This window comes from Dicentrarchus labrax, unplaced genomic scaffold (assembly GCF_905237075.1).
Source record: "Dicentrarchus labrax unplaced genomic scaffold, dlabrax2021, whole genome shotgun sequence".
Classification (NCBI taxonomy): Eukaryota; Metazoa; Chordata; class Actinopteri; family Moronidae; genus Dicentrarchus; species Dicentrarchus labrax.
The window spans coordinates 3219016-3231729 of NW_026136707.1; the positions used below are offsets into that span (position 1 = coordinate 3219016).

General features: G+C 40.6%; 1 protein-coding gene across 1 annotated transcript in view; it reads left to right on the forward strand.

Moving 5' to 3' along the window:
* LOC127367633 (thrombospondin type-1 domain-containing protein 7A) overlaps positions 1-12714 on the forward strand; it is a 152812-nt gene that overhangs the window by 132600 nt on the left and 7498 nt on the right. The window contains exons 22-25 of the mRNA XM_051407660.1: positions 4789-4962; positions 7375-7467; positions 8780-8862; positions 10009-10222. Coding sequence (XP_051263620.1) covers positions 4789-4962; positions 7375-7467; positions 8780-8862; positions 10009-10222 — 564 coding nt within the window. The remainder of the gene's footprint in view (positions 1-4788; positions 4963-7374; positions 7468-8779; positions 8863-10008; positions 10223-12714) is intronic.

Sequence of the window (12714 nt, forward strand, 5' to 3'; positions counted from 1 at the left end):
ACATTTTCTGCATGGGTAGCCCCAGCGGGTAACAAACCTACAAACCCGGCAGTGTCAGTGCACGATCGACCTGCACAGGATGACTTTTTTATTTCGGTGAGTGATTCGATCTCTGCGCCGTCTTTATGCTGAGCTGGACATCTGTTGTTGATTCACCTGATATACGAGCAGGCAAAGCAAAAACCTGTTAAATATTATACAGTACACAGATGCATGGTTTAATTTAATTGCTGTAAATCCTGTAAGTGGTTTATTGGCGTCTGGTTAACGAAGTAACCAACCCATCTGTTCTTTCTACTTCCTCCACATAAAGTATAAAAAGTCTTAGAATGAGAAGTGTATCAGACTTTTCTCTCAGATGACTGCCAGGCGTCATCTCCCTCCATCCTTCACGGTCGCCTTCACACACCAACTCCACTTTCAAAAACATCACTCTTCAAACTCTGGAGACCACCGAGTGCACTGCTTCTTTTTAGACAGCTTCCTGTTGTTAAAGTCACAAGCCATAAAGTTTTCCTGCTCTGTGTTACTGATTTAATATAACAAGACAAAGATTCAAATTACTATACATTTTTTATTCCCTCAACCACAGAGATCATCAGACTTTAATTAAAGTGTATTTGATCATATTTTCACAGTTTATCTGATCCATTGATGCTATTTGGTGGCAAACTACAAGCAACTGTAATTGAAAGGTGAACAAACTGACCAACAGATTGATGATTACCTTCAGTATGTTGTGATAATGATGGAATTAGTGCTGCACTTTATCCTGAATTTAACAGCCGTTGTAGTGCTGGTGAATATCCGAGGTAGTTTGTCAGCAACTTATTTATTCATTGTTCTTAAATTCATAGTGGTCGCTAGTCTTCCTGGGATTTTGTGGCATCCAGCATTGTAGCTGCAGATTACAACTCACTCGCTTCTCTCTCCCTTTCCAAGCACGAGGGAGAAACTGCTGTGTCTGTAGATAAAAACAGCTCATTGTAAGGTAACAAAATCACAACAATTCATTATACACTAATGAAAACATATCTATGAATATTATATTCCATTTCTGCCAATAGATCCTCCTAAATGTTACACACTGGACCTTTAAAAGTGTCAATAAAACAAGAAAATGTAAAACAAACTCAGATTCTGAAATCATTCTACAAACAATAAACAACAGTAGCCTACAATGGAAACACACAGCACCAAATAAATAAATAAAAACAACCAAAAATATTCCACAACAGCAATAACAAAATAATATTTAAGATTCATCAACTTTTTTTAGTGACTTTTTGAAGGGAAATCTACGTTTTATCTCTGTGATGTTGGTGGCGAGGATATTCCAGACAGAAGAAGCTCAATAAAGAACAGTTCTCATCATAAAATTAGTTTGTGGTCCTAGTCGTGGTCCAGTAACTGGTTACAGCAACTGGCTTTTATTAGTTTATGCCGAACATGAAACATTATTTGTATAACAGCTTTTATTCAAGAATGTAGGCCAGGAGTCTCAAACTGACCTGGGGGGACCATTGGTGATTTCATTCTCTACTGGAGGAGCAGACTGAACACACATTCTGCACTCTGAAGCCAAGCAGCTAATTTCTGTCTGCCTCCTCTCCCTCGTAACTTAAATACTTGCTCTACGTGTTCAGCTGAGTCACGCTGCTTGACAACCTATTCCCGGACAACGGCGGCTTTTCTGCGTGCAAATGAGACAGGAAGCAGTCGCGTTAAAATCTTTATCCAAAAATGATTAACTGCCTCTCTTGACACATCAGTGCTCCGAGCCTTTAGGTTTAAAAAGAGACATTTGTTTTGTGCCGCGGTAAATCGAGAGTGCTAAAGTGTTTATGTCGACATGAATAAAACTGATCAAACATCATATTTATGCTCAGATTTTGCAGCCTTGCGAGAAAATAAAATGATTTAAATGGGAAAACTATTTTTAAAAATATTTGCAGGCTGAATATAACAAATTTTAAACATAAGAGAAAAAACAAAATAGCTTTGCAAGTACTTCAAGAACCTTGATTTAGAGTGTACACAGCTCATAAAAGTGTTTTCATTTTACTAGTAACAGAAGTGGGTATTTAACAGGGGCAGTGGTGAACATTGTGTGTACTCAGGCCTTCATTAAACCAGGAACAGTAGCCTGTTGACCACACTTTGATTAAGAGCTGCAAAAACAGCACAATACCAGCGAGGGTCATTTCTAATGTTCCCCAAAGGGTCCTGTGATCCCCAGTTCTGAGGTTAGGGTTGTGGGGTTAAGGAACATTTAGGACCCTGGGAACACATTAGATAGGCTCCCATCAGCTTAGCATCAAGAATGTCAACCGCTAACCTGCACCTGGGAAAAAGAGAGAGAGAATCTCACAGATGGGATTATCACTTCAAAGGTTGTGTTTGATGAGTTGTTGTCAGGTTTTGTGACAGAAGCTTGTCAGCTGCTGGGTTTGATGTGGTTTTGCAGCGTGGAGTGGAGCGGAGCCGACAGGTGAGCCGGACTCTGTCCATCAGGTCTGCAGCTCCAAACGCTTTACTGCCCCTCCCACAACCACAGCAGCGCTCTTCACAGTCTCTGGCTGCATGCTCGATATTATGCCGCACATAGACAAGTGTACGTCAGTATTTCCTGTGGGTAAATAGGGCAATTCTACAGAATTTCAGTAAGGAAAGAGGGGAAACTGAACCTCCAATTTATGATTCAGCCTGATAAGGAAGGGTATTTTCACACAGTGCAGCTTAAATATAAATCTGTTATTTTCAGTGTCAGCGGCCCCTGAAGGAAGAATTATTGTTGGTTGCTTCTGCCAAAAGACAAAACACAAATCTGGAGTTCATTTCCAAAGTGCTCTGTGTCTGTTCTGGCTCATCATCGATCGCTCATCATTCGATCTCTCTAAAATATAGAGGAGGAAAAATTGTTACTCTTTTTTAAACCCCAGGACTGCTTTTAAATGTCCAGTTTGAATGTATTGTTATATTCTAAGAGTGTGTGGCATGTGTATCTACTGGTGGATTTCTCATTTTGAAGAAATAAAAAAAAAAAAAAAAAACCTCATCAGATGTCTGCTGGTCCCCGAGATGGAAAACACTGAGAAACGCTGCCCTAGATAACAAGTCAGTCCAACCCCTTTTGCCAAACTGCAGGAGCACTGAAGTATCAAACGGCAATCAAAAGCACAGACTGTTCTCTGTGCAGGGAGGTACTGTAGTGTGATTTGGGAGGAAATTCAAGGGCTGTTTGTGCAGGACCGGGGGACAGCTTGGGAATTCTGGCAGGTTGCATCCACACATACACACACACTTTCATGCACTGCCACCCTTGACCCATGTTCTATTTCCCCTGCTGTTTCGTGAGCTGCAGTTGTCAGCTGTGATCAAAACCAACCCGCCCTGCGTCTCGAACTTACCACCTTCCTCCTCCTCAAACTCTTCAAAGCATCTCAGCCATCGTGATACGATATGTAAATACATATTCTGTATCTCTGCTGCATACCCTCGCCCAGATTAAAGTCTTCTCATCCATAGATAAATAGGTAAAACATTGCTTTAGTTCTGCCAAAGTTGAAGATCTGATTTCCACCAGGATACCCACACGAAAGCTGCAATGCAGATATTTTTTCATAGCTAAAAAAAAAAAAAAAAAAAGAAGGTACAAGTGCAACGTAAATTAATAGTGAGAAGGAAACGAAATACATCCAATCTAGTAAATCTAGATTTAAACTCTGAGATAATTCTGTCAGCCGAGGCTCCTCAGGCAGGTCTTCCAAAAGCACAGGAACCCTGATGGCAAAAACCTGGTCACCTTTTAGTCTCTGGAAGAGCCAACCTGGAGAACCTGCCTGAGGATCTGAGGCTGTGCACACTGGCTTACAGGAAATTAAAAGATTTGTGATATGGCTCGAGGCCAGACCTTGCAATTTTCTTTACAGGTCATCGGGCAGTTATTTCAGAAAGTCCCCACTGAACAGGTAACCGTGGAGAGATGCCAGAGAGGCGTATTTTGAATTTAATTTATTTTCTACCGTCTCTATTCAGTCCGGGCTGAATATATAAGTGTGGTTGTTGCATCTACTAATTGATTGTCCACGTAGTAACACACCCGAGTGTGTGGTGTGAAAGTAAAAGCTTTAGACTTTTTAGTGTTCATCCTATTCTAGGTGCTGTTGTGGTTAATTTCCACATTAGTGTTAATTCTCTTTCTTTTAAAATTATATATTTCTACATTTTCATCACTGTAGGCTTGCAGGTTTTGTGTTTTGTCTATTTTTGCACCATTTTATTTCGTTCTTCATCAATTCAAATTGATTTATGTAGAGGGATTATGATGTTCAATTAGTGTTTTTGTTTTTGTTTTTTCAAAACAAATAAAATGGTTTCTTAAAAACAAAATATAACTACAATAACTTCTTCGTGTTGGTAATTCTGTTAAATAGGGATGTAAGTAATGGTTATTCTCATTAAAAATGACTAATGAACTACTTTTTTTTAAACATCTGTTTTGTTTAGTCTATGAAATGTAAAAAGACAGCAGAGAAAGACCATCACCACCTCCTGGTGTCTTCAAATGTTTTGTTTTGTGCAACCAACAATCCAAACATTCACTTTACAGTCATATAAAACATAGAAAATCCTCCCAATGGAGAAACTGAAAGCGGAGGATGTTTGGCAATTTTTCTCTCTTTCTGCTTGAAAAATAACTGAAATGATTTATGGCTTTCATAACCATTGAAGTACACCTTACATTTACAGCCCTGTATGATGTATTTTGCCTCTTTGCCCCTACAGGTGAATGCTACCTGATGGAGTGGTCAGACTGGAGCTCATGCGTGAGCATCTGCGTGAGGGGGGCCGGCGTGGACTTTGGTTCGGTTCAGGTCCGCTCACGAGCCGTGTTGGCTCAGGAGCCTGAAAACCTGCAGCTCTGTCCTGACCAGGCTTGGGAGTCTGAGCCCTGCACAGGTGATTAAACTCCCTTTGACTAGTGAACTTGAAGTGCATGCAGATTAGCTTGTATCGAGCCAGCAGTCCCAAACCTTGATTAATTTATCACTTTACTTTAGCAACATATTCCTAATACGACTGGACATGGAGAAATGAAGTCAGTCTCAGCTTGTGTGGAAGACAGGGAAACACAACGGAGAGCTTGTCAGTGCATCAGAGGGGCTAACACTTATATTCAGGGTCATACCTGCAGGCTGTTTACACTTCTGTCTATTTGAACTTGCATGTTGGACTGTCAGAAGAAACTGGAACACCAGAAGAAACCTACAGAGAGAGGATCGGGGGGGCACCCAGACCCAGACCCAGACCCAGACCCAGACCCCAGACCCCAGACCCCAGACCCAGACCCAAAATGTATTTTTCCCTGTGTAGACTGGGTCAATTGGCGCTCGCCCAGATGGGATTTCTTGAGTCAGATCTCTAAATAGAGGAAACCCCCACACCCATTTACTGTTGTCTGCATCTCCCCAGGCCCGTTAATCACCCATTAGGTGCAATATGAGTTGTGAATCCCCACCACCAAAGCTCGACATAAACAGTAGCCACAGGCTGAGTCTGTAGAGCAGCCACCCTCCTCCTATCCACCTCCGCCTCCCACGCTTCCTCTCCTCCCTCCCTGGCTACTGTACACAGCCCCACAGCAGTCTTCACTAGCCTGACCTGGTTTCACAGCCTCACTTCAGGCATGGAGGGGGAGGAGAGGCTGAGCCAAGACCAGTGAAAGCGGAGGAGGAGGAGAAAGTGGTGGGAGGAGAAGAAGGAGGGTGGTGACGAAGAAAGGGAGGCTGGGGACAGAGGGGAAAAAGATCAAATCGGTACTTTTGTGGTGGCGCCCTGGTAGCCTAATGGTTGAGGCAGATACCACATGACCGCTTCGATTCCCGGCCGAGGGATCTTTGTTGATCCCCCGCCCAGGAATCTTTTTTTCTCTCTCTCTCTCTGCTTTTGTTTGCCACATGCTGACAGCAACAGTCCTGTTATCTGTATCTGGACTTTGTTTGTCCCACACATCAACGGGTAGCTAATAGGACCAATATGTCCGTTCTTAGGAACACATGTGATGTTATTAGTGATTGAACGTTATCTCTAAGTTAAGAATGCGTCAGCCAAGAGTTGCTGCTTAACACCATCTGTTTATTCTGCACAGCGTTGGGTCACATTACTTTGAATGTAGTCAGTTACTGAATACAAATTAAATGGCAGATATTGTAATTCTGAATAATCCTAAATCAAATATTGCATGAAATATCGAATATATCAAATAAAAGCTGGTAGGTTTCCCTTAAATATCTGTACAGAATGTTATGGCAATCCATCTACTAGATTATGAAGAGCGTGGCTGAAAGGTGAAGCATAAGGTTTAGCTCTACTCCATTCATTTCAGTACTGTCAGCAACCAGCAAACCTGATTGGCTGTTACTTTCACTACTAAGTGACCCATGGATTCATGATATTTGAAGGTACCTTGCACGGCAGCTTCACCTCCGTCGGTGTGCGAATGTGTGCAATAGGCACACTGTGAAGCATGTTGGTGTAAAAAGCGTGATATAAGAGCCATCCATTTACAACAGTGTGGTTATAATGAGTCGTTTTTAAGTTAATAGGCACAGAAATCAGCTATCTCCCCTCTCACAGAGGCTTTCAGTTATGTTTCACAAACCTGTGATATTTTTGGGCTGACACCACCACTGACATTATTTCTGCTTTCCAGAGCGGCTCTTCCTCTGAGACATGTTTCAATAGTAGTAAAAGTCCAATCTGCTCGTAAAAAGATGGTGGGAAGTGCCGGCTTGAAGTGAGTGATTCAACGATAACTTGACACATTTGAGAAATGGCCTCAGATGTACCACAGCAAGGAAAAAAGGGAAGAAATGGGGAAAAAGTGAAGAACATAAAGGGCGAAGTAGTCTGAGCCGCAGACAAATCGTGGCATGAAAGCTGCAGATAGAGCTGTGCCATCGACTGGAGCAGTGATACTGTACCCAGGGCCTGTGGAGAATAGATCTTTCCTTTGTTCAAGGTTAAATTGTTCATTTACGCTCACCAAATGGGCTGGACTGATGATTGGTTACACAGGACTCCTTTGGGAAATATGGTCATTTACTGCACTGATGGAGATATTGATAAAGTCATAATAGCATTGATAGAAAGTCATTAAGCAAAAGCTCTTACTGAAGATTAAAACACTGAACTGGACCCTTCTGTGAAGACACACTGATAGTGATATTATATGACAGCAGCCTATTATACAACCATAACTTAGCAGCTGCTTTATTACTCTGTCACTCACATGATTAATGGTCTTCACTGCACACTCCCACTGTACACTCGTTAAAGATGTTGATTGTTTTTTTTTTATTTTGCTCTCAGGGGGCGAATGTTACGAGTACAAATGGTTCAGCAGCGTAAACTCCACCCGCCCTTTTATCTGGTGTCAGCGCTCAGACGGACTCAATGTCACCGGTAAGGACCTCCTGAGTTTTACAGTGGAGCTTACATTATAATACATTAACAGTAATCCTTGGATCAAGAGACCTGGGGTCCGTAAGTCAGCTTTACTTGTTGAATGTGTGATGAGATCAAAAACTCCCCCACAACGGGTCAAAGAATAAAGTTGGTGCATCTCAAGATGATGAGCAAAATCGGAAAGCAGAAAAAACACATATATATATATACATGTGTCACACAAAATTAGGTTTAATTAGACTGTACCCAGATGTTTAATGTTCTTGAGTGAGCTACTGGATGATTTTACCTTCTCAGGTGACACCAACGATTACAGATGGGTGAACATTTTATTAAAAAACCTAAACTGTTTCAGATCATTCTCATCAAACCATTAGGCGATTCATGTCATGTATGAAAGAATCTGAATCTTTAATGCTTCTCCACTTATTCAGGTTTTTCCTAAATTTGTCACCCGTCTATATTCTCATTACTGAATAATTTGTGGATTATTTTCAAATTGACATATCCGAATTGCTTGTTTAGTCTCAAAAACCCAAGATACTCAGTTTGTTATCATATAGGATTAAAAAAACATCACATTTGAGAGGCTGGAATCAGAGATTGTTGGTCTTTTTTCTTAAAGTTACACAAAATTGTTGCAGATAAATTTTCTGTTGATCAACTAACTGATTATTAAGCTAATTGTTTAAGATCTAATAGTATTCAAATAAATCAGTTTTAGGTTGAACTGGATTCATTATGTAGACGTATAAAAGGTGACGAGGGGTCTGAAGTAGACATTGGTTTATTTTAAAGGGTCAAAATGTTTGGGTGACACTATTATAATATAAATAAGTAAGCAACGATGTGGCCGCAGCTCTAAAGCTCGACAGTAAGTCGACATTGGTGAGTGGCAGTTTTCTGTAGGAGGTAAAATCTACACAAAACATATCAGAAATATAACACTCACTGTTCTTAAAAAACAGGGACTCATTTCTATAAGAAGCGAAGGTGGTGGGCGATGGCAGCCTGTACAGTTATTCATCCCTGTATAACACATGAACATGTGGTTTCTCACCTAAAATAGTTTCAAAAATAAACTTGGCTACATCAGCTATATTGACTTATAGATAGTTTCTCTTTGCATTTAAATATAATGTATGAATTTACAGGCTGTGTGAGCAGAAAGTGGTTTTCGTACATGTTTTCTACGCTGGCGCTCGGCAACAGGGAGCAGTAAATCTACCAGGACACAGCGATGATGTTCATTGTATGTCTTTAAAAACATCATGTGCTCTGTTTGATTCTATTGTCTTACCACCCGCAGGAGGTTGTCCTTCTATGAACCCTCCAGTGGACAACAGCTCCTGTGATCCTCCCTGTCTCATGCCAAAGTCTTTCTGCAGCGAGGTGAGTGGCTCTTTCTTCCCATATCGCCAATTTAACCGTAAATAAAAAGAAAATACAAAAAAAAGAATACAAAGAAAATCTTGTAGAGAAATATTTGGTTTACAGACGAAGATGCACAATAAAAACAGGGTAAACAGAATAAAAACAATAAAAAGACATACACCTGAAAGCATAAGGCCTCTGGATGAATGGCAGTCTCTGTACTCTCTGTGACACACTGCTGCCAGAATTGAATTTGAATGCAGCAGGGAATGAAATGATTTCAACGTGAAGATGTGAAACCTATTTTCCTGTAGTGTCACTCAAATGTGCTGCATTGAAAATAGGTTTATGTCCAGCAGATACAGCAGCTGGTAAATCTCAAATTTGTACCCATTTTAATAGCTTGTATATTATTTCTGCTTTAAGCAATAAAGGCTGGTTATCAGCGGCAGAGCCAGCAGACTCAATAACCACAGAATAAGCAGGTCAGACTGATCTGATGAGTAGCGACCTTTACGACCTCCGAGGTCGCCGCTTCAATCCAGCGTCGTAAATCTACACTCTAGGTATACCAACCTAAAGCTAATGCAGTCTGATACAACAATCCCACTGTAAATCCAACTGCCATGAAGGTTGTGATGTTCAGTTTTAGAGAGGTGTTGATTCAACTTTATGGTCATTGTGGAGGCTGTAGTTTGTTACACTGACAGGCCTTTGTATTATTTCATCCACCCCATTTATATCAATGATGCTAAGTAACAGCTCTCTGTATAATGAATACAGCTCACAAACATGCTGTGGAATGGTTGTTGTTTTTTTCCTGTGGAAGCTTATGCTTTTATCTAGATTAAATGAATGAGACAGAGAAGACAGAATGCTGCGGAGGACGTACAGGGGTTGAACTTGTGACTCTACTATACCAACATCCATGGCCTCCTTCGGATTGACATTTTATAGAGTTTTTGGCAGACGTAGGAATATAAACTAGTCTAAAACATGGGGAAATAGACCAAATACACATTAAAACAGACGTTTAAGACATAAGCCAGTGAACACAAATATTTAAAATACAAGTGTCCAGGGCTTCTTCCATTAATACAACACTCCCTTGATGTATTATACCTGTGGCTCAAACCAAATATGATTCTGCGCTGCCCCCTGCAGGCCGGTGTCTGCATGTGCGAGGAGGGATTCACAGAGGTGCTGTCACCCACCGGACAGCTGGACCAGTGCGCCCCCATCCCGATCCTGGAGATCCCCACAGCAGGGGACAAGAAAGGGGATGTGAAGACCAGTCGTGCCATTAACCCCACCCTGCCCTCCACCATCCTGCCCGGACGCACCGGGCGGACCTGGTACCTGCAGCCCTACGGACCAGGTCAGACCATGTGACGCATTTTACAGACCGCTGCTGCTCTTCACAGCGCTCCCAGAAATTAAAAAAAATACACAAAATACAAGTGACACAGAGCTTTGTTGCTGTCAAGTGAAAACCTTTTTAATCGCTTAACTGTCATGTTTTGGGGAACTAACCCTGCCTTAATGTACTCTTCAGAAGCTCCTATGTTCCAGTTGTCAAGTCATAATTATAAAAACCACCACATTAAAATGCTTCTGACTCAGAAATGTGGAGGAAGTAAGAAGGATGCAGACGTGGTTGGTTTATATTTTGGTAAATGTTACAAATATTTGACAGTATAATTAATCTGTTCCAACAACAAAAACGTTGAAGAAAAAAACCTTCCAGCCAATGATGACTGCAAGTGAAGCCTATATTTACTGCAAATGTGCAATTAAGTTGTAGACAAATAATCATCCTGTCAAGATAAAGGTCAGCAAATCATCACACATTATTTCCAGAGCTCACATTAGCAATCATGACCTGAAGGGCTGTTTGTGTGAAAGTTTTGAGTCAAATATTTCCACTTGACATTGCCCACAATGTCTTTTTAAACTTTATCTACAGGGAAAAGGTTTTACAGAGTCCAGCGTATGCCCCAAGTTTTCTCAACCTGCAGAGCCCCAAGTAATCCTTGAGGTGGAGCTAAGAGGTTTTCACATGACAACAGCAGAATACTTTCAGTTTGTGTTGACAGCGTCTAATTAACAGCAGGTTTAACACATTTGTACTTGCAGCTACGCATGAAATAAAACTTGACACGTTGAAAACAAAGATGCATCGAACAAGTTTTCAGTCTGTTTCCAGTCGGCTCTGATGCATGTGTGAGTCCCGCTACCTAATCTGACCTGCTGGTACATTAACATTTGAGAGCTGCATCTGCACAGAGCGTCACGAGTGGCGGTGCATGACAGCAACAGAAAACATTTAGGATGTAAGCGTGCAGAACAGATTGAGTTAACGTCTGTCAGGAGCAGCCACTTCCACATTCAGGAACCCTCGTTTATCTTCCAAATGTTTACTCGTTTTTTACTCGTTATAATTCATTACAGTAAGAAAGATTAAGGTGATAGTACAGCCGGAAATGTACAATGCAACTTCATTGTTTGAGTCTGTTACCAAGAAAATACTTACCGGTTCCTGCTGGTACTTAAATGTAGGTACAGTGGAAGAAAACAAGGGAGTAACAACTGGGAATTTTAGAGAAAAGAAGATTTGTAAATACTGGATATTAATGTAATACAGTCCTGGTAAACAAAGCTAAAGTTTGGGGAAAACAGTGTTAACACAGTGGTTCTGTGCAAGCTATGAAAGTAATTGTGATACTTTTAATATGTAATATTTCACAGTTACGGCGGCCCATTGCAGAGGCGATTTATCCTCTCAGTTTATGTTCTTTACAACGTGCAGTGCAGGTGATATTATAGTAATGGATGAAGTACAATAAAAAACAAATGCTTCTGCCCTTTGCTCGGGGCACGTATCAGGTAAGGTTGCCCCAACAGAAAAAGAGTCCAGCTGATAAAAACTGTTAGAGATATATACACAGTAAATGTTATAGTGTAGCTAACAGTGGTGGAAGAAGTACTCAGACCTTTTATTAAAGTAGAAATACCACAGAGTAGAAATACTCTGTTACAAGAGAAAGCTCATTTAAAACTTATTATTGGATCCTAATTGTTTAATGTTGCAGCTGATAAAGATTTAAACTACTTTATGTACTGCCTTAACTTAGTAACTTAAGCAATCAAAATAATTATAATCGAGTAGAAGTTTGAAATGGAAATAATCCAGTAAAGTACAAGTAACCCAAAATTGCCATTAACTACACTTACTTTGAGTAAATGTACTTAGTTACATCCCACCACTGGTACTTAGTGTTAATCTAATCAGTGTTGGGCTTGTTACTCCAAAAATGTAGTTTATTACTCATTATTCGTTACTCTTTTCTAAAGTAATATTACTTATTTCTGCCTGCCAACAGTAATTAGTTACTACTACTAGTTATACCACTTTTCTGCTAGTCCCCACAAAACTGGTAATTGCGTCCTTTCTCCCCCAGATTCAGATACAAACTCCAGTTTTTGAGTTTAAGTAATGTGAACACTTCCAGTCGCAGATTGGAGGCGTTCCCATTTTTCAAACCAGTTTCTGGCTTCATGCACGATTATAAAACTGAATCCAAGGATGTGATTGGATTGTTGGATTTTAAATCAGTGTTAATTAGTTACTGGGAAAAGTATTATCTAATATACCGAGTTTGTTACTCCCTTGTTCCCTTATAGTCCTGTTTTCCTCCACTCTACCTACAGTATTTCATCAGTACCTGCTTTATACAGTGTAAACCATGTGCTCTATTATATAAAGTGTTGTGCCGCAATGTGTTAAAGTTCTCTGAAGCTCTCACAGAATTAATTGTTGCAGCTTTTAGTGGCTGTTGGTGGCGTGTTGAAGTGTAAACAGACAGACAA